This window comes from Eretmochelys imbricata, chromosome 3 (genome assembly GCF_965152235.1).
Source record: "Eretmochelys imbricata isolate rEreImb1 chromosome 3, rEreImb1.hap1, whole genome shotgun sequence".
Classification (NCBI taxonomy): Eukaryota; Metazoa; Chordata; order Testudines; family Cheloniidae; genus Eretmochelys; species Eretmochelys imbricata.
The window spans coordinates 166,370,337-166,393,012 of NC_135574.1; the positions used below are offsets into that span (position 1 = coordinate 166,370,337).

General features: G+C 45.4%; 1 protein-coding gene across 1 annotated transcript; it reads left to right on the plus strand.

Moving 5' to 3' along the window:
- The first annotated feature begins 7,362 nt into the window (after nt 1-7,362).
- BATF3 (basic leucine zipper ATF-like transcription factor 3) lies at nt 7,363-13,292 on the plus strand. Its single transcript, XM_077811956.1, has 3 exons — nt 7,363-7,667; nt 10,067-10,171; nt 12,674-13,292. The coding sequence occupies exons 1-3, from the start codon at nt 7,596-7,598 to the stop codon at nt 12,857-12,859; spliced, it is 363 nt and encodes a 120-aa protein (XP_077668082.1). The 5' UTR covers nt 7,363-7,595; the 3' UTR covers nt 12,860-13,292.
- The last annotated feature ends 9,384 nt before the right edge of the window (nt 13,293-22,676 follow it).

A 22,676-nucleotide genomic window follows, 5' to 3' on the forward strand; every position in this document is an offset into this window, starting at 1 on the left:
TAATGTTGTTAAAATGTTATTTGGATAATAGACATGGAGTAGCCTTTTAATCTTGAAACAAAAGGAGTGCATGTTTTCAGCAATCAGACTAGATTTGTCTCTAAATGAAAAATGTGCTAAGTACTTCTTATAAAGGAATATGACTAGTGCATGTGGAAAAATGGCTTTTCAAACGTCTCACTTCATGATCCCTAGACAATACATGCATAGTATTTGGCCCACATTTATCTCTGGTATAACTGCACTGAAGTCCACTCCACTTCTGATATCAGTGTTGTTACACCAGGGATTAATTTATTCCACTATGCATAAGGAGTCTGATCCAAAGTCCACTGATGTCAGTGGAATCCTCTTCATCCCCATAGTGAATATGAGATAATGTGGGAGGTTTAGCTGGGATGAGGTTGAAATGGCTGTATTACCCATGAGGGGTGAAGCCACAAGTGAATTATTCAGATTATCCCAAATAGCAGTCCATACAAAGGTAATACCACATTGCGTCACCATATCTTCAGTATCCACCCCTCATGTTTAGAAAAACTACTTTAGAAATGTTTGAGTTGTTTCATATTCCTCCACTCATAAAGCCAGTCTGCCTTAGGTACCATGAGACCAACTTCACTGTTCTCTGATAAATGAGAAAATTAATCATACATTTTGGAAACCTATAAAAGTGCCCTAAAATAGCTTTTCTATATATATTTCTGAACCTACTGAAAATAGAAACAAATGTAGGTTTCTCTTTGCAAAGCTGGGGATCTTCCCTTTCAGTAATACTAAGCTTCCATGTAACCTTGAGGGATCGCAGAATATCAGACCTCAAACCTGTCAGAAGTGCAAGAATTAATATTGCTTATCTTGAGCCTTGGATCAGTGTATTTAGTGGGGAAAAGAATTTGGGGGAAACAGAGAAACATTTTTCTTCTGGTTATTTTTAAAAGAGAAGCAAAACTATTGACTCAGATGCTCAGGAAGGAGTTTGGAATGTAAAACCAATATATCTTCCTTTTAAGTAGCATGAAACATCTTGCATCTGTAGTAGTATATCATCACCAAGTTTCATATAGGTCATGATAAAGGTATGTTAAATTTAACCTCTTGAACTTTTGACTTGTACTAATAATTTTTCAAGAAAAACATTCAGGGAGCTACAGCAATGCATGTGTTGATGAAAGGAGATCCTCATGAATGATGAGGCCAGAGGTAGCTTCCAGGCATAGCAAGATATCGATTGTCCCTACATAATCTTTGTCTTTCTAGCTAGACAAGGTGCAAGAGGTAATATATTTTATTGGACCAGCTTCTGTTGGTGCAATAAACAAGCTTTCAATCTCTTCTTGTCTGGGAAACTGAGGCCTTGTCTACACTACCAAGTTTTGTTGAAAAAAGTGATGTTGACACTCAGAAGTTGGCATAATAAAAATCAGAATGTCCTGTTCACACTCGCTCCCTCTGTCAGCACAGCACGTCCACAGTTGGGGCACTATCATTGACAGTGTGAGCAATGTATTACGGGTACCTATCCCACAGTCCAGCTTCACACCTTCTGTCACTAGGTGGCATGGGAAGGCGGAGTGGATAGCGGCGCATCTTGGAACTGAGCTCAATGTCCCAATTGCTTTCTGTCCCAGCACTCCATGGACTTTTGACTTTCTTTTGTGGTATTTTTCAATGGCCCTTCTTTGCTGTGCACCCCAGCATCTTTGTGAGAAGGGATGGATCTTGCATATGCCCTGTTAACTGTCATGAAGACATTGCAGATGGCAGTGCAGTTAATCACGAAGTTCCTAACTGAAGCAGACTCCCAGTTGCCTGACATGCTGTGTGATATGGATAGGAGCAACTTTAGATTGCTTTTGGCATTCACAGAACAGCTGCATAGGGTACACCATTGCTTTTTGGCTCAGGAAGCAAGCACTGAATGGTGGTATCATATAGTCATTCAGGGGTGGGATGACGAGCAGTGGAAAGCCACCTTCCTGGAACTGTGTGTAGAGCTCACCCCAGCACTGTGTTACAAGGACACAAGAATGAGAGCTAACCTCTCAGTAGAGAAGCGTGTGGCAATCGGTGTGTGGAAGCTGATGATTCCAGACTGCTACTGGTTGGTCACGAATCAATTTGGAGTCGTGAAGTCCACCGTTGGTGCTGCGTTAATGCAAGTGTGCAGGGCAATTAATCGCATCCTGCTACAAAGGACCATGACTCTGGGAAATGTGTGTGAAACAGTGGATGGCTTTGCAGAAATGGGTTTCCCTAACTGTGGAGGGGCAATAGATGGCACACACATTCCAATCTTGGCATCAGACCACCTTGTGACGGAGTACATTAACAGGAAGAGGTGCTTCTCCATGGTGTTGCAGGACACGGGGTGGTCTGGAAAGGTGCATGGTGCATGCATCTTCAGAACACCGGCCTGTATAGAAAGCTATAGAAAGCAGTTTCTTTCCAAACCAGAAGATTACATTGGGAGATGTTGAAAAGTCATAGAGATCCTGGGAGACCCAGCTGTGACTTGTGAAAGCTTACACAGGAAACCTGGATAGCAGTAAGGAGTCGTTCAACAACAGGCTGAGTAGGTGCCAGATGACAGGGGAATGTGCTTTTTCCAGATTAAAGCTGCACTGGTGGTGCCTTTATGGCAGGTTAGGCCTTAATGAGGATAACGTTCCCATAGTCATAGCCACGTGCTGTACATTGCATAATATTTGTGAAGGTAAAGGTGAAAGGTTTGCTCAGGGGTGGAGTGTTGAGACAGACTGCTTGGCTGCTGATTTTGAGCAGCCAGATACCAGGGCTGTCAGAGAACCCCAAAGGGGGTGGGGGTGGGGGGGGGAGGAATTTGAAGCAGGGAGGCTTTGAGGTAACACTTTGAAAATGAGAACCAGTAATGTATATTTCTGATTGGTGCTGCAATGTTACATTGCATGTTGTTTTCCTTGGAAGCAATGGTGACATTTGGGGCCTTACAGTCAAGCAAGCACATGAATTAACTGCCCATGTATGTATTGGTAGTGCCTGCTATCTCAGTGTGTAGAAAACAAATAAAGATGAGTTACCTTTCAAAAACTTTGCTTTTATTGCACAAGCAACAACACGCACACAGATGCTTTGTGGGAAAGGAGGTCCCAGGGAAGGGCAGACTTTCATCATTAAAGTTGGACCTACACAGAGCTCTGAAAATTGTCTGAGGGGGTGGAGCAAAGGCGAAACCAAGAAGTCCCAGCGAGTGGAAAGGACTGTGTGGGTGGAGTTGGGGGTGGGGGGCATGGAAAAGCATTCTGAATGTGCGGCAGGGGAGAGTGGGCCCGGATCTGCTCAATCTGCAGCATTATTAAGGACTTCAGCATCTGCGTTTGCTCCTCCGGGACTTTAATCATCTGCTCACTAGCGTCCTTAACAAACTCCTGATTTTCTTTTCTGTCCTTTTGGCTTCCCACCACTCCAAAGCAGAGAAAAGGGAACGCAAGGAGAAGTGCAGGACCTCCCAGAACATGTCGTCTTCGCTCTGTCTTGGGGACTTTCTTATGTGGCAGAGACGCTCGGCCGGTGTGTGTGTGTGTGGAGCGGTGTTCCTGAAGGCCATATCTGCCAAAGCACAAGGAACAATGCACAGAAGCATGATTGTTAAATTCACGCACAGCATTGAAACATTACAGTAAAATACACCTTTTGCAACATACGCTCACTTTCTCACTGATCCTTGGCAAGCACACATCTCTGCGAACACCCAAAACATGGTGAGTGAGGGCGGGGGTGCTGCACATGCGGAAAAGACCACTCATTCTGCAAGGGTTGTGATGCAGCTGACTAGGGGAAAAAATATAAAATTCTCCCACGCTTTTCCACAGGCAGGGGTCATTCTAGCAGATATCTCACTGCTATGGGTAAGCAGGGAAACGCTTGTGCCTTCCGCCCTGGTCCCTGTGCTGCTTGTCTGTGTGCCGCTTTGGTCCCTATACAAGTGATTGCCGAATGGTGTGGGAAAGTTTCCTACAATGGGGGAAGGAACAAAGCAGCTCTGCCACGGAACCGTCAGCAGAGGATTATTGAGTACTTTCAGGAAACTTTCCTGGAGAGCTCTCTGGAGGATTCCCGTGAGATCTCAGCATTCATCAACATCCTGTTCCGCCGCAGTGATTAGCTACACAGGGAAATGTCCAGCTCACAGAAACACAGCTAACCTCCCACATTTCTATACCCTGAACCTACCTTCGCACTACACAAACCAAGCCATTTACCAGGCATCTCTTCTCCTGCTTCTTGCTTGCCGGAGAGCAACTGCTGAGACTGGCTAGATGCCTCTGGAGTGGTGAACAGTTCCTGGCTGCCTGCCTCACCGGCAGACCCCCCCTGGGAGTTCCACATCATCATCTAACTCCACCAGGAGCGGCGAGTTGTATGGGCCTGTGGCACCTGTGCTCCATCAATATGAGAGCACGGGGCCCTGGCTCCACCAAAGTTCACAGCTGGGTCTCTCCCCCGGCCCTGCCTGCTGCCCCCGTGCGCCTCCCCTGGAGCATCTCCCCTGGCCCCGCCTGCCACCCCCGGGAAATTTAAAAGGGCCCGGGGCCCCCACTGCCACCACTGGCAGTGGAACAGGGTTAAGGCAGCTTCCTGCTCACCCACTCGCTCACCTGCTCGCCCGCCTGCTCTGCTTCCAGAAGCAGCCGGCACATCCCTGCAGCTCCTGGGGGTGGGGGCTTGTCTCCGAGCATGCCTCCACCCTGAGCTGCGGCCAATGGGAGCTGCGGGGATGGTGCCTGTGGTTAGCAGTGCATGGAGACTCGTCCAGCCCCCAGCCTAGGAGCTGCTGCCAGAGGGGGTGCAGGTCACTTTTGGGAGCTGCCCAAAGTAAGCACTGCACCCCTCACCCTCTCCTGCACCCCTGCCCCAGCCCAGATCCTGCCCCTAAACTCCCTCCCAGAGCCCGCACCCCACACCACCTCCTGCACCGCAACCCCCTGCCCCAGTCCAGACCCCGCACCCAAACTCCCTCCCAGAGCCCATCCCCTGCACCCCATCCTTAGGGTGACCAGAGGTCCCAATTTTATAGGGACTGTCCTGATATTTGGGGCATTGTCTTATATAGGTGCCAATTACCCCCCACCTCCTGTCCCAATTTTTCACCCTTGGTATCTGGTCACATACCCATCCCGCACCCCAACCGCCTGCCCCAGCCCAGACCCTGCACTCAAACTCACTCCCAGAGCCTGCCCCCTGCACCCCAACCCCTTGCCCCAGCCCAGAGCCCGCACCCTGCACCCAAACTCCCTCCCAGAGCCTTAGGCAGGGGGGAGGGGGGACGGGACTTGGACCCGTTCTGGGCACCACCAAAAATTATACAAACCTGCTGCCCCTGAACTCCACTTCTTCATCAATGACTTCGTTCTCCAGGGTAGGTTGTCTTTCCAGTGTCTAGGCCCACCGAAGTATCCATGGGGCTCTTGGTGATGGAGGTGGGGTCACCACCAAGGATACCATCCAGCTCCTTATAGAATGGGCAGGTCTTAGGTGCAGCACTGGAGTGATGGTTTGGCTCCCTCACCTTATGGTCCGCCTGCCTCGGCTCCTTTATCTTTGCTCTGCACTGCTGTGTGTCCCGATCATAGCCCTTTTCACACAAGCCTCGAGATATCTGCCCGTAGGTATCAAAATTCATACGGCTCAAGCACAACTGGGACTGCACAGCCTCCTCTCCCCATATACTGAGCAGATCCAACAGCTCTGCAGTGGTCCAAGCAAGAGAGCGTTTGCTGCGATAACCTGCCATGGGCACATGGGAAGATGCAATGAGACCTCTCCAGGCTGAGCAAACAGGAAACGGAATTTCAAAAATTCCCAGGGCTTCTAAGGGGGGTGGGGTGGATGGTTGTTTTCCTGGCTGCAGGGCAGTGGAGTCCAAACTGCTGACCAGAGCGGTCACCATGGACATTGTGGGACACCTCCTGGAGGCCAGTTAAAGCGGTAAAATCAAGCATGGTGTCTACACTGCCACTTTCAGCACTAAAACTTTAGTCCTTCAGGGGTGTGAAAAAGCACCCCCCGAGCGACAAAAGTGTTAGTGCTGAAAAGCGCCAATATAGACAGCGCTTTCTCACCGGGAGTCGTGCTCACGGCGATAAAGCTACTACCCTTCATTTGGGGTGGTTACTTTTTAGTGCCGGGAGAGCTCTTCCCCCAGCAATAAAGCATGTCTATTCTGCCCATGTCACAGCGCTGCCATGGCCGCACTGTAACGCGGGCAGTGTAGACATACCTTAACCTCTCCTTGGGATGGTTATATTTTATTGCCAAAACAGCATTTTTGCCACCAAATGTCGCCTTGCAGTACGTACGCACTCACTGTTTTGTCAACAAAAGCTGCCTTTTGTCGACAAAACTTTGTAGTGCAGATAAGGCCTAACTCAAAGTGTCACAGCTAAATACCAGAGTTGGACAGATTGTTTAGCATACGTAGTTAACACATTGCAAGGGCCCATTCAAAGTGAATTGGCCTGTTAACACCCCTCCCGTGGGAGGGAAGGAAAAGTGGGGAGAAGGCAGGCAGCTGGGAGGGTTGTTAGTGCCTTATACATTCTTATAATAAGCCATAAATCCAGTGTGTCTATTCAGGCCATGATTTGTAGTAGTTAGCAAAGTTATGAATTTAAAACTCATCCTTCTTGCTAAGCATTTATACTGGTCTCATCACTGTCCTGGTGGCAGGATAGACCCTTTTTATATACAGGAAATGGTTGTTTTCGCTGTCCCACTAAAGAATCCATCTAATCCAACGTATGGCGGTGCAGGAAGGAGTGTGTTAAGGATTGTGATCCTGTTTCCTCTTCCTCTTTTCACTCCCCCTCCTAGACCTTAAAAAATGTAATTGTAGAAATGGGCCTCAGTCCAAACTCCGGATCTGAGCACCCCCTAAATCCCTGTCCCTCTTCAGAGCGGGAGCTGAGTTTTCTCTCTAAGGAGCTGAACTAAACCCTCCCGTCCAGCCCCCTCTGACATGTTCTCTCTTTACTAGGTAGTTAGTGGGTGGGGAAGTTTGGCTCCCATCGCCAAGGAATCGCTTTCCGGTGCGGGTGTAGCCTTCAGTTCTTTCCCAAATTGCCCTCCCCCCCGGTGCTGGGGTATCTATCGCTCGGAGTATCGCTCTCACACGCCCGCCGAGGCGTGCGGAGGAAGGGAGCTCTGGCCTCCCCCCGCCTGGCTGTGCTCCGTAGCCCCTCTCGCTTCCCCACGCAGCCACCCTTGCAGTTTCGCAGCTAGTTCCCTCCTAAGTTTCAAAGGGCGCCACGTGACTTCCATGAAATTGACAAGCGAGAGCTGCCGCCGCCGTGAGTGCGGGACTCCCAGGCTCTGCCTCCCGGAGGCTGCGGCGGCGGCCGGATCCGGGCAGAGGGGGCGGCTCCTCCCCGGGGGCTGGGGAAGCACAGAGAGCGTGCGAGCCGCTGCAGCCAGGTGCTGGCTGCCGGGATGCCCCGGGCCGGAGTTTCCCCCTAGCGAGGCTGGGGACAGGAGTGCGCTGGCAGGGGCCGGGGTGCGGGGAGCGTGGCTGCTCTTTGGGCTCCCGCCGCGGCCCCGGCCGCTCAGCAGCTCCCGGGATGTCGCACGGTGTCCCGGCTTCGGGCAGCGTTCTGCAGAGAAGCGCCTCTTCCGATGGGAATCAGCCGCAGGTACCGGGCAGGGGAAGGGGGGGATGAAGGGTGCAGGGCAGCGGCAGCGGTAGTCAGGGTCCGAGTGGCTCAGCAGCCGGGGCTTGGGGCGGGACACCAGCCGGGCAGGAGCAGGCTGTGGAGAAGCACTGGAGGGCGTGGGCCGGGATGTCAGAGCAGCCTTTCCCTGCTCTCATCCCATTGCCCCTGTACAAAGGTGGCTGAAGCCCCTTGTGTGCGCCGAGTGCTTTTCTTCAATTTGGCACCGACTTGCCTCTGGTCCTCTCTCTCTCTCTCCCTCTCTCTCTCTTAATTTGAGCAATTGTTGCTTATTCTTTATGGACTCCCTGCAAATCACATCACAGGAGGAAATGTTTTCCCTCACTACCATAGGTGGCATCCTTCACCCCCACGTTCCTGAGCTGTAGATCCGGTGTCCAGCATGGGGATCACTTTTGACAGGACCATGTCCTGATCTATGGCACAGCTGGAACTGAGTCCCAAATACATAACGCTGAGTCCCCTATAACATAACAGTCAGGTGGGAGGTGCAGGCAAAGAAGGCTTTTCTCCTCCTCTTGGCAGGGCAGATTCACAGGATGGCAGCCAGGATCAGGATGTACAGGTAGGAGACAGGATGATCAGAACTGTAGGGCTGCCAGTTTTAGCTGGACATATTCCTGGAGGTTTCATCACATGACATAACCTTTAATTCCTGGAGATTCCAGGACAATCCTGGCGAGTTGGCAACCCTAAGAGAAATGGCTGCTTCCCAAGATGAAGAGCAGCATCTCATTGATGTTGGTATTGGTTGTCCTGAGCTTGTCTTGGGACACTAACTCCTGCCTGGAGATGCCTGTGCTGTAATCTCTAAGCCCCTAGGGAAGATGCAGAACAGAGCAAGATGCCCTCTTTCCATGGATCTGTAATTACCATGGGCGCTCCTCTTGCCCACTGTAGCCCTTTCTTTCATGAAACCACACACAGACATATGTCTCTCCTGAGCATGTCTGACACATGGGGTGGAATTCATCACTGGTGCGACTCCACAGTGTTACCTCAGAGATTAGTTCAGTTCACGGACTTTATCATAAATCTTCCTTGTAAGAGAGGAAACAGTGGTTAACTTGACGTACTTTGGAGTAAACATTGCTAGGAGCAACAGCAGCCACCGCTGCCAGCAGCCTTAACACTGTCATTGACATGCTGGGATGAACTCTGTGTCTTCTTTCTAAACCAACATGAAAGGCAATTGATCATGTCCTGTTACAGAGCTGTAGGGAAATACTTGCAGCATGCATGGGGAACTCCTCCCCCTGCTCTCCAATCCCTGCTCACTCTTCTGCAGAATTTGCTGCAGCTTGGTGATGAATGTTCTTTCTCTGGACAATAAAAATCTTATTGTCTTCTAAGTCGAATGTGACTTAGATCTGCAGACAACTGTTGCTGGGCATTGTTAGCTACCAGGAAAGCTTATTTACTCGATTCCTTTAATGTATATAAAATTCTGCTCTAGCCTGAGAGGAAGCAAATGAAATTTCAGACCACATGGAGAATTTTTCAGGTATGCAAGGGAGGGTTAATCATTGGATTTATAATGAAAAGCCTCCTGAAGCCTCCACAAACCATGATCAAGACTCCATAATGAAAACAGAAAGTTATTTTCTAGGTTGTGAGTGGATTTTGTGTGTGAACAATACACGAAAACATTAATCCAAAACAGGATCTCTTAGTAAGATATTTTGTATAGGAGATTTTCCTTTCTAAAAAGCTAAAACATCTGTGATGGTGTAAATTTCAAAGATACTGTGGCATGTGTATTATATGCTATTTATGTAATCAACAAGGTTGTTTCTGGAAGACCACATGGTCTACTGGATTAAATGGACATAAACGCTATTATTCTGATTGGTAGAGTTAGGGCAAGATACAGGCAGGGGTACTAGAATAATTTTTATAGTGGGGGTGCTGAAAGTGGAAAGAATGAATTTGGTTGTTATTACTACTTCAAGCCAGGGGGTGCTGCTACACCTTCAGCACCCCTAGTTCTAGCCCCTTGGATGCAGGGTACCGCAGAATCAGGCCTCTCTATTTTTTAGTCCTGGTTGTGCCATTGACTTGCTCAACAACCCCAGCTCCCACTGATGTCAATAAGAGCTACAAATACTCAGCACTTTTGAAAATCTCCATGCCTCATTTTCCCTGTCTGTGTAATGGAGATAATGCTACTTACTGACCTTTGCAAAGTGCTTTAAGATGTGTGGATGGAGAGGATTATGTAAGAATGAAATATTATTATTATTATTATGAAGCACACCAGATTGTTTGTTATTTTCACTAAAAGTTATTTCCTTGCTTTTTGAATCTCAGTGCACTTTTTAAAAAAACAGCAACAAGATGTGTTTGGTTTGGTTTTTCAGAGTCCTGAAGAGGATGATAGGAAGATAAGACGAAGAGAAAAAAACAGAGTCGCTGCCCAGAGAAGCCGGAAGAAACAAACGCAGAAAGCAGACAAACTCCATGAGGTGAATGGGTACTTCATATGTTGCTGTTGTCTTTTGAGCGTTGTGTGCGGAATTTAACCATACTATGCATTTCTTAAACAGGGATATGAAATGATTTTTGTACTAATCCAGCATGAGGAAGTATGGGTTTGGTGTAAAAACATATGAATTACCATACTGGACCATGCTGGTGAGCTGTCTAGTCCAATATTTTGCCTACATTGAAACATCTGGAACTTGCCAACAGTGTTAGATCTTTATACTGAACAATTAAGGAATAAGCTTCCCATAGGGGAAGCTTCTCCTAACTCCAATAAGTCACTGAAGTATGAGGGTTTAGACACTTTATATATATTTTATCCTATCTTAAACTGTGGATGTTTCCATTGTGCATATAAATGTCTGATCCTTTTTGAAATCCTATTAACAAGCCCTCAGCATCAATAATATAATATGGTAGTCCTATTGTCTGTTCAGTTGTAACTCTAACAGGGCAGGCATTGTCTCTTTTCAGTGTTTGTACAGCAGCCAGTACAATGGGGCTTCCGGCTCGACTGGGGCTTTGGGCACCACCATACTATAAATATTTACTACTATGCTACTAATGCCTTTATGTAAGTGATGCAGCTTCAGGGCCCAGTTCAGCACAGAATTATCTCTATCTTCTACATTGTGAAAATAAAATTTATCCACAGAAGACAATTTTTCATGTCTTTTGTTCTTGCAAAACACTGTGAAGTGCAGGAAATACTTGTACTAGGGTCACCATACCTGGGTTCCACGATACCAACTTCTAGAGATGAAATGCCAAATTTCTGAGCTATTCTTCCCCTGGTGTCTACTACAGAATGCCTCCAAACTCTTCAATAATTCAGTTCAGTTATTTCATTCCCAGAGGCAGTCTCTGCTCAGGTAAGAAGCAGGACTGGAATAACAAGAGTGTGGGTCAGGATTGATGTGGGTGCAATGGCAGAGCTGTGTTTAGAAACCAACATCGAACCTACCTGCATATTTGATTCTTCATAGTGCTCTTGTGAGCATTAAATTCAAACACATTTTAAAGGGGGAACAATAAAGATAACTTCAGAGGGAAACAGTTTGTTACACTTGCTGGATTGTGGGATATTTGCATTTTCAGATAGGAAAATATGATGAATGATTATTTTCTTGCAATATAAGCACACTGGTCATGGTGGTTGGACAGCCTGTGTTGATCTAGATATGAACTTCTGTGGAAGTTAACCCTGATAACACACATTCAGTTGAAAGTGAAAACCAGAGAATAACTGCAGTTGCACTGAAACAGTGATTCCACAGCCTTTTCATGCTGATCAATATCATCTCACTGTATTCCCTCATCCGTCTGTTGTCTCTTGTCTTATATTTAGATTGTAAGCTCTTTGGGGTAGGGACTGTGTTATTGTTCTGTGTCTGTACAGCACCTAGCATAGAGGGGGTACTGGTCCACGAGTGGAACTCCTAGGTGCTACACTAATACAAATAATAATAATAATAAATTAATAATAATACCCCTCTCCCCCAGCATATATACCAGTTCAGTTTATATTACAAGGTGTCTAGCAAGTTAGTCAAGTCCCAGAAGAGCGGCAGGTGACAGCAGAAAATGAGGGGCTCACAGATGTTTTCCAATTTTGTAATCATTATTTTATATAGTAGATAATGTAGAAAGAAAGTAGTGCTTAGTTTCGTTCTGAAACATAAATGCAGAATGTAGAGCTGAGTTAGCTGCTCTCAGGGCCAGACTTTGGGGTCAGTAGCTTTCATGGCATTACATGGCATTACATGGCCAATCTGGGCTTCGCAGCCACACAAGTCATTGTACACCTGAAAGGGAAGAAACGCCAGGCACAGATTTAGCACTTTGGCAGTTGCCCAACTACTCATGTTTCCCAAAGCAGACCAAGACTCTGCCCAGTCTAACTTAGGTACTTTTCATTTTTTTAGGCAATACAAAACTGCCTTTTGCAGCCTGCAGAGGATGGTGTGGAACTCCTAAACCACCCTATCCCTTCAACCAGTGCAGAGGACACGGTTGGGGAAAGAAGCTGGGTATCCTGGTCACAGCCCACACTCCTGAAATCCCTAGTTCCCAGAATGGTCCCTTTGGGCCATTGCCAGCAAGCACAACCTAGAGCACCCTTAGGGTACAACAGTTTGTGATGGGAGAACTAGAACAAAATAGATTAGCCCAGGATCAGGAGAATGCAAAAGTGGCTAAATGCTAGCTTTGCAGTCCCCTCCTGAGTGGGACTACATGCTTCGTGGCCACAGCTCAGGATCTGGGCCCACAACAGTAGCTCAGTAAGAACATGGATAGTAACAGTTGTATTGTTACGAACATCTGTATTTATTAGGCTAGTTCAGTATTTTGATTCTTACATTAGATTTCAAAACATTAAATAAGCAGAAATAACAATTTATTCTGCTATCGTTTGATTAAAAAAGGTGAAGGCACCGAAAGGAATGTTTTTATTAGCAGTGGGCTTCCTTTTTTCATTCCAGGAATATGAGTGCCTTGAACAAGAAAATACCTCCCTGAAAAGAGAGATTGGGAAGCTAACAGATGAGATGAAACACCTGAGCGAGGTGTTGAAGGACCATGAAAAGATCTGCCCTTTATTGCACTGCTCCATGAATTTTGTGACCATACCCAGGCCTGATGCCCTCACCAGTTGCCTGCCAAGATGAGAGCTCCTCCTTATTGCCTTTAAATGCTGGTTATTGTTCCACCTAAATGGGAGAGATTTAAAGATCCAGCTTCTTTTTTTTTCACCACAATGCAGGTATATCCTCCCGTTTGCAGAGGGATGGACTTGATCTAATAGGCCTTTACATCTCTAAATCCTCTGAATATCAAAAAGGTCAGTGTGGGAAGAACAAGACTGAGCTACAATTTATTTTCTAGAACCTGTAATACACTGTTTCATGTTCGTAAATGGCAAAATATGATACAATCTGCTTTTACAGGATGGAAACTCTGGAGAAAAATAGCAGTCTAGGCTAGGATATGATTTACCCCACACTATGCCAGCTATTATTTCTGAGTTGTTAGGTTGTCGTCCATAGTTCTTATATATATAATATCCTGGCTGCTCATTTTTTGTTCACACTCGGGTTTGGCTAATAAAATCAATGTGCTCTTTTTCTCTTTATGGTGTCTCCCACCTTCTTCGATATCCAATGCCTTTTGAACACCTTTACATTTGCTCATTTGTCAAATCCAAAGTCTAATGCTAATCTCCCTGCTTTCAGTGTGCCTTATTATTTGCTTATCACCAGCTTCAGGATGTTTGAAAAGTTTTATTGGCTTCCCTTCTGAAGGTTGTGTAACAACTGAGTGTAGATCATCTTCACTTCCCTAATCACCAATCCTCAAACCATCAATCCTCAAAGAGTTTTATTCCCATTCTTGCATGACGTGTGTGCCCACTTTCCAGGGAGTAAATGTAGAACAGGCAGTTTGGGGTCCAGTTTCATCCCAAGAGCAAAGCCACTGTAGCCAGTGGAATTCTACCAGGGGGAATTCCCTTTGGTTTTTTTTTGTTTTGTGGTTTGTTTGTATGTTTTGTAATTTACTAGTTGCCCTTTTCCACATTATCCATTACACATCTAGGGCTAGATTCACCAAGGTGACTTTTAGGTGCCTAACTGCCACGTTAGATGCCTAAGCCCAACATTTAGGTGCCACTAGCATTCACCATATCCCCAAGGTGCCTACATTTTGGCAACAGGTGTGCACAGCTGCCTCAATCCTGCCCCATCCAGTGTTTAACTTTCACCTAAGCCCCAGCATGATGGATCAACTAGGCATTCCTCTGTCTATGTTGCCTTTGGGGCCTGATCCCATAGGTGTACTGATAGCATGCCTAAACCTGCACAAAAGATGCCAGAGGAGATGGTGGTGGTGTCCCCCTTTTGCCCAATAGCCCAGTGGTTGGAGCACTCACCCAGGATGTTGGAGACCTAGGTTCAAATCACTGCTGTACTGCCTCCTGTCTCCACAGGGAAGTTGGTGGTATGGTTGGTAGATAAAAGCATGGCTGCAGGATGGAGACCTGCCTGACTTTTCAGCCGCTGAACAACCAGCTGGCTGCAATGTGAGCCTCCTTCCAGCAGGGGATCCCTTGTACTGTCTGACCAGAATTACAGGTATCTAGGACAGGGCACTGCTTGGAAGGGAGTTGGCTGCTGAGGAGTAAGAGGCCTAGAGCTGAAGCTGCCTGATGCCCAGGTTTTCCCAGACGTGACCTTTTTTTTGGTAGCCCACCCTCCATCCGGGCACATTTTTCAAATAAGAGGCAATGTCCAGGATTTTTCATTGCGGAGCAGACATCGCTGCTCAGAGAGAGCCATCTCCGCGCCCCGATTGGTCCCTCCCCTGCATCCACAGATGCCAGATCCTGCCTTCCCTAGCCCAGCCTGCCAGGTAAGTGGAGCCGCCAAGCGGCTCTCGGCCAGGCCACCTGCCCCACCGCGGGGCTTCAGAGCCTGTCTGGGAGGGGTGACAGGGCCAGGCTTTGGTTCCCTGCCCTACAGAGGGGGAAGGCGCTGACTGACAGGCTGGTGCTGCTCTCAGGCCTGGGCAGCCTCCCTGCCACTGTGATAGGGAGCATGACACTGCTCCTCACCTCGACAGTGAGGCCTCAGGTACCCCCTCTAACACTTCCCAGGTACTCCTCCCAGTACACACACCCCCCTCCAGCACCCCCAAATACCCACTCCCAGTACACATGCACTCCCCATATACCCCTTCCATCACCCCACAAATACCTCCTCCTAGAACACACACCCCTCCAGCAGCCACAAATACCCCCTACCAGTACACACACCCCTCCAGCAACCCCAAATACCCCCTCCCTGTACACACACCTCTCCAGCACCCTCCCACACCCCCTCCCAGTACACATACATGTCTCCAGCACCCCCAAATACCCCCTTCTAGTATACACACCCCTCCAACACTCCAAAATACCCCCTTCAGCACCCCCAAATACCCCCTCCCAGTACACATAAACCCCTCCAACATTCCCAAATCCCCTTCCCAGTACACGCACCCCTCCAGCACTCCCAAATACCCTCTCCAGCATCCCCAAATCCCCCTCCCAGTAAACATACCCCTCCAGCACCTCCAAATACCCCCTCCCAGTACACACACACTCCATCCAGAACCCCAAATCCCCCTCCAGCTCCTCCTTTCCCTCCCTACCCCCCAACAGTGTCCTCTAGTTGGGAACTTGAAATATGGTAACCCTATGCCCAGGTAAAGCCCCCATCCCCACTCTTGCTCCCCAGCAACACTAGCTTGTGTTCAGCAATCATCCAGAATCAAATTAGCAGGAAATCTGATTTTAAAAGCCAAATTAAAGAGTCAGGCCAGAGATCTTGCTCAGCTACACACACCAAAATAGATCAAGGCATCATTTATTGAATTGTTTCTGCTAATTTGAATAACAATTAAGTAGTAATGGCTGCTTCATTGTTTCTCTTTGATACACTGTCAAAAAAGCAGAGATGTTTATAAAAGGACATTATAATTGAACATTGTAGGCTTCCCTTTGGCATTTATTTACTATGGAATCCAGAAATAGAATAATAGACTCATATAAATGAAGGGCTGGAAGGGACCTCAACAGGTCATCCACAGCACCCCATGTGCTGAAGCACGGCCAAGTATACTTAGACTGTCCCTGACAGGTGTTTGTCCAAACTGTTCTTAAAAACCACCAGTGATGGGGATTCCACAATCTCCTTGGAACTATTATGTTCATTATGTAAAGACCAAAAGGCACAATAAGTGGCAGACAAAATGGATTATTTTTCCAGCTCTGTCACCAAAAGTGTGTATGATATTGTTGACCTTGATGTTGATGCATCATCCTCATATTTAATAATAGAGTGGCAACTTACCAAACTTTTTGGTGCCCAATATTCAAAGGCCTTTGGGCATCTTAAAAATAATTAGTTAAAATGAACAACATTCCACAAATAAATTCAACATTGCTGTCTGTTTATAGTTAGTTTGACGTTTGAGTCCACACCTGGCAAGAACGGAGCTGAGCTAATAAAGCAAAGTCTCACATGGGATAAATAAAAAGATCGACATTGGGGCTACACTGATTACAAAAACCGAATGAATTGTTCAGGAGGTATAGGTTTGTAATGTATTTAAAAATAGAAATTTATTCTAGAGGCTGGGATAATTGTATTGTTACAATAGAACAAGAAAGAAGAACACAAAGGAAAAGGTTCCTTTGTAAACTAAGCAACAAAAATATCTTGATCAAATCCAAACCTCCCCCTTTGGAGCAGACTAACTCACCATTGCAATATATATTCTAGATCTGTGTATGTGCTAAAATGTCCTGTCCTAGCTAGTCACGTCCTAGCTTTAGAAAACTTCCAAAATACTTGATTTGTTCCCTGTGAATCTGAGTTATTTTGTTTTCTGATGTACAGTATATGTGAGGGATGTGTAGTAAGTGGGAGCTGTGTTATCTTCAGTTCTATGGCATATATGAGGGTTACCATGTAGTCATAGCCTTGTTGTATATGGATGTACAATACATGTGAGGGTTGCCATGTGAGTTTGATTGTGGTTTTCAAATGCACAGTGAAGTTTGCCATCTGTCCAGATTTGGCTATTATGGTCGTGAGTCTTATGTTCTGTTTATCACAATGAAGAAGCAAAATGCATGATGATCAAGTCTACCAAAGTTAAAAAAACATGCTATCAATTAACCAATTGGGCCCAATCCAGCGCGGTCTTTCTATTAATTTTGGTGATGTCCAGAATGACTGAAGTTTCTCTCAAAATCAATTTTAGCCTTAAAAGGTGAAAAATCAACAGAAAATAGTAGTCAAGCCCTCTGAAACCTTTAATTTGATAATAATAGATGCTGACTCTGTACCTTGAGCTAGACATTTAAAGAGAAAAAAGGAAACGACTTCTTCCACTGATCTTCTATATGTATATTTATGAATATTTACAACCTTCTAGATGCGATTTCAGTGCAGCTTCTTGTTGACTGCTCTAGAAGGTGATGGGGGCATATAATGGATCAGTTTTTATTGTGCAGAATTCAGCAAGGAAAAGTGCTGTGATAGTCACTCTGTATTCCATAATGAACTAGGGTCAGGAGAAATATACTATCAGGGTAGTTTTGCACAGCCATTAAACACCCACTGCTGGCCTGTGTCAGCTGACTCGGGCTCCCGGGTCTCAGGCTGCAGGGCGGCTGAAGAAGAGCTCTGTGAGGCTTGAAAGCTTGTGTCTCTCACCAACAGAAGTTGGTCCAATAACAAATATTACCTCACTCACCTTGCCTCTCTGAACTGCAGTGTAGACATTCGGGCTCAGGCTGGACCCTGAGCTTTCGTAGCCCATGGGTGGGGAGTGTCCCAGAGCCTGGGCTCAAGGCTGAGCCCATAAATCTACACCACAGTTTTACAAACCTGCAGCCTGAGTCAGCTCACTTGGTCAGCCACAAGTGTGTAATTGCTGTGTAGACATACCCTCAGTGGCCTGTGATCTAATTAGCTACATTCTTGAACTCACCCATCCCTGTGGTATCGGAGCACTGCCTTCCCCTGCAAAAAGCCCTGTCCTTCAGTCATCTCTGTAGCTTTGTAAAATTGCACCTAGACAGCACTTCCGACTGTGCACAGTTGAAAAGGGGGAGGTGGGGGATGGGGAACACGTATCACTGCTTGTAATGTTTGATGTCCTCGTGAGTACATTTTTTGTAAATCAGAAGGCAGCTATAACATATTCCCCTCAGTGACATTTCTCTGACCTGAACTGCTCCACTGGGTGAAAATAAAGGAAAACCTTTGAGTCTAGTATAGTATAAACTGTCATGAACAGTAAGAAAAAGAAGGTGGCCCTTCCAGGCTCAGGGGGACATGGCTATATCAATTTACACTCACTTCATGTTTTCAAAGGTACCGTCATAACCAGGAGCCCTAAGAATATATTTTTGAAAATTAAAACCCGGACTCTGAAGCACAGTTCTGTTGCAGTGGATGGGAGGGGTGGATTCTGTAGCTGTGGAATCTTGGAATCAGGGAGTCTTGCTGTTGATACTCTGCTGTACCTAACAATATCCTAGTGTTGCTCCTTTTAATGACTCCTCCCTGTCCTGCCTTGATTGGCTGACCTGGAGCTCCATTTCGACTTCTTTCAGGTAAATGTTTCAAAGACGGCAGGGCTTCTTTTGGGAAAAAGAGCATCCTTAAATCCATCTCTAGCTCTTCTATCTCCCTCCTTCACTCAGACCTTCTATTTGGGTTCAGAGTTTATAATCTTTGTGTTATTCTTGATTCCAAACTTTGCTTCCCCTCTCACCTCTCCTCTTTCAGCAAATTTGCCTCTTCTATCTCTGTAGCTTTGCCTGTGCACACTCTCTTGACTCCCCCTGTGCTGAAATCCTCATGCATGCCATCATCTCGAGCCTTGGCTATTGCAATTCCCTTTTTAATGGCTTCCAAAACCCCACCCTGTCCACCCTTCTGCATGTGCAGAATACTGTCTTCACCCTGTCACATATACAAAAAGTCGTAACCACATCACACTCATTCTCCACTGGCTGCATAATCATTTCAGTATCCAGTTCAGAACTGCCCTCTTTATATAAACCCTCCATGGACTTGCAGCAGCCTGTCCCACAGACTGTCTCTCTCTCTCTCTCTCCTCCCTTCCTTGCTATCTCTCATAGATTAGCACTGGTCTACTCTCTGCTCCTCCTCTAGCCCCTGCTGGTGTGAGAATGTTCTCTGCAGCTGCTATCATCTGGAAAGCCTACCTGTATCTCTCCATTGAATTTCAGATGTAATCTTTTTGCCTCTGCTTGTATCTCTTAATTGCTTTTTGGTCCTATACCTCTGTAACTCTATTACTTTGTCAGTAATTTTGGAACACAGTTATTCTGAAGGACATTATACAAAGTAGAGTTTTATCATCCAGGTTGTACACTGTGATGGCAGGTAAACGTGTGCAGTTGGTGCTTGTCACTTGGGTGTTGAAGGAAGAAGTCTGAGAACTTGCACTTCCACTCAGTGTAGAAATATTTAGAAGTGGCATAACCTTTAGCCTATAAAACCACAATGCTTCCTGTCCAAAGGCAACAACTCTAGTGCACCACGCTTGGGGTTTCCGTTTGTGAATCAGTCTAGAATTTCTTCCTAAGCGCCTCAGTGAAAGTGATGAATAAAGCAAACATAAAAAAATCCCTTCTCTCCTCTTCCCATCAGTGTAGTGGTATCATTCCTGTCACAGGAAGGAAGCATGTCTGATAAGCAGGAGAACTGGTGGGTTTGATTTACTGTTACACAGACTGTTATTCTCTTGAAGGAAGGTTAGCAGATTACTGTATGTATACCCTGTGTTACTGTCATACAGCCGTAGGAGAAACATTTTACAAAACTCTGGAGAATTTACACACACACACAAATTAAGCAGTGTGTACGTGTGTGTGTGAGAGAGAGAGAATTTAGAGTTTAATCCTGTGCAAAGATGTGGGGTTTACATTTACATTTACTTCAGTGGAAGAGGGATCAGACCTGTGAATGCTTCAGAAGCGTCCCAGGGCTCCTGCTAACAAACTTCAGGCTAGGTAATATTTAAAGCAAGAATAGTTACAAACTAACTTGGAGTGAGTGCTGCTTAATAGAAAAACCATAGTAAAAGTTAGCCCTTTGATTACCCAGGAATGAGCCGGATACTCATTTGCTCTTTCCCAGATGGTTCCTTATGGAAAAAACTTATAGAATTTAATAGGAAAAGTTTTTTCTTGGTAGAATTTTTAAACTATCCTGTAGAATGTAATAGAGAATGGCAGCCCTGCTACAGAGATCTATACATGTAGGTTGCTTTAAACATTGTATAGAAGTGATCTCATTATCTATTGAATTATATAAATTTATTACATTTCTGTAGAACTTCTTGATCTCGCTCCTCTTATATGATTCAGGATATTTCCATCAGGATTAGATCTGCCCTATACTGACCTCTCAGCTATCTCTCACTGTGAGGGAACTCTCTCATTTACCTGCATGCCACCCTGACCTGATGTTGTCTAGGTTTTGTCACTGTAAATTTTTATATTCAAAACAGTAGATTCATGAAATGGGCATCAGAGTCCAGAAGTTCTAAAGCTGGAGTCTTAGGAGACTTTCTTGGGAGCAGCAAAGTGCCTGGATTTTTTAATAATAAAAAAATAACATTTTGCAAGGTCTTCATAAAGGTATTTGACATAGACTTGCAATGTTTTTTAAACAGCAAGACCACATTAAAAAGAGCTGCAAACTACAGTTCTCCCCTCATTGTCCACAGGCTCATTTTGATGGGGGAACTAGGATTGGGGCTGAGGAGTGGGGAGAGGTAGTACCTCTTGTTAAATTAAATCAGTTAGTTTAATCTGTCTAAGGAGAAGACAGAAGAGAGTGGGGATTCTTTTTGTTAACATGGTTATTATTTGAACCATGGTGGAATAAATTACATTCCTTGGTCAGTAAACCTTTCACAGGCAAAACAAAAGCAAACAAACAAACCAAAAAAAGTCACAAGAATTTTGTGAATTTCTCAAACTGTGTTTAGTTGCTTACAGTCAAAATGAACAGTTGTTCTCATTCCACTTGTGAGACATACAGTCTTATAGAGGACTGCAGGCAATTTCCTCAATTTCTCTTATGTCCAGTTCATTGATTAGATGTGTAAACAGGATGCTGTATCTTTAAGAGTAGAAAGCTCTAAAACAGGATTTGATACTAAACAAGAGTCAGTAGTTCCCTTTTAGCTGTTAAAGTTTCATCTTCACTTATAAGAACTGTTTTAGGGGACAGTAATTTCCAAGTGCAATACTGGGTTTGTGGGGTAAAGAATCTCTAGAGATGAATATTCTTTTTCTTTCTTTTTTACAGTAAATGACCATGCTATGTAGTACTAAAAAATTCCCCATGTGAATTCTGGTCATCCCATGTATTCACTGGGTTCCAGTATGGACTCAGGACTTGCTCTGTCAATGTGTAGAGGAGTTACGCTTCATCACTATGGCCCTACCAAATTCACAGTCCACTTTGGTCAATTTCATGGTCATAGGGTTTAAAAAATCTTAAATTTCATGATTTCAGCTATTTCAATCTAAAATTTCACAGTGTTGTAATTGTAGGGATCCTGACCCAAAAAGGAGTCATCGGTGAGGGGAGGCGGGGGAGGTCACAAGATTATTGTAGGGGGGTTTGCAGTACTGCTACTCTTACTTCTGCGCTCTCGCTGATGACGGTGCTGCCTTCAGAGATGTGCAGCTAGAGAGTGGCGGATACTGGCCGGGATCCCAGCTCTGAAGGCAGAGCCACCACTAGCAGCAGTGCAGGAGTAAGGATGGCATGGTCTGGTATTGCCACCCTTACTTCTGCACTGTGCTGGTGGGGCACTGCCTTCAGAACTGGGCGCCCAGCCAACAGCTGCCACTCTGCGGCTGCCCAGCTCTGAAGGCAGTGCAGAAGTAAGGGTGGCAATACTGTGACCCCCCCTCAAATAACCTTCCAACCCCCTTGCAACTACTTTTTGGGTCAGGACCCCCAATTTGAGAAACACTGGTCTCACCTGTAAAATCTGTATAGTATAGGATAAAAACACACGAAAGATGAGGTTTCATGAGAGGAGACCAGATTTCATGGTCTGTGACACACTTTTAATGGCTGTGAATTTGGTAGGGCCCTATCCATGCCTATCTAGAGGAGAATTGACCATTAACTGTGTTTGAGAACTTGGCTAACGGCTAAAGTGCAAAAAGTTTGGAGAAGACTTCTTATAGTAATGATAGTGATAGTAGTGATTTTAGGGTATTCATTATTACTCTTTATTATTTTTACAGTACACAAAATGTGGAAAGGTTCTGCTTTACAGACAAATAAAGTATATATAGCACCTGCCTCAAAGAGCATGTAAACTAAGGCCTTGATATTGCAGACTGCTCCATGTAGGCAGACCCCTGCTCCTGCCTGGAGCTCTGTTGACATCAATGGGGCTCAGAACAGGTGTAGGGGTCAGCCCAAATAGAGCAGCTTGAAGGATCAGGACCTAATTATAGACATGATTCAAACAGTAGGATATAAATAAGGGTAATGGAGGATGAGAATCATAATAATAGTTACAAAATGGTTACTTAAGTTTGTTATGGATTTTTGTAGATGACATTTACAGGCACACACACACACACATCATATACATATTTACCATTATGTTAATAAACTAAATAATCAATAATTTTTTCTTTTCTGTAGCTCATATTTTTTCCCCAGTTGTTGAATTTTGCCTGATAATTCTTTTCAATATTTCACTAAATTTACAGCTAAACTAATTTCCATATTCTTCACTGATTGATTTTATCCCACTATTTGTTTCCATTTTTTTTCCATTTTCCAACTTTAAATGGAAAATAACTATAAAATTCCAGGGGACCTGTGTACAGTTCTAGATGAGTTTCCATGTAAGCGATTATTATTT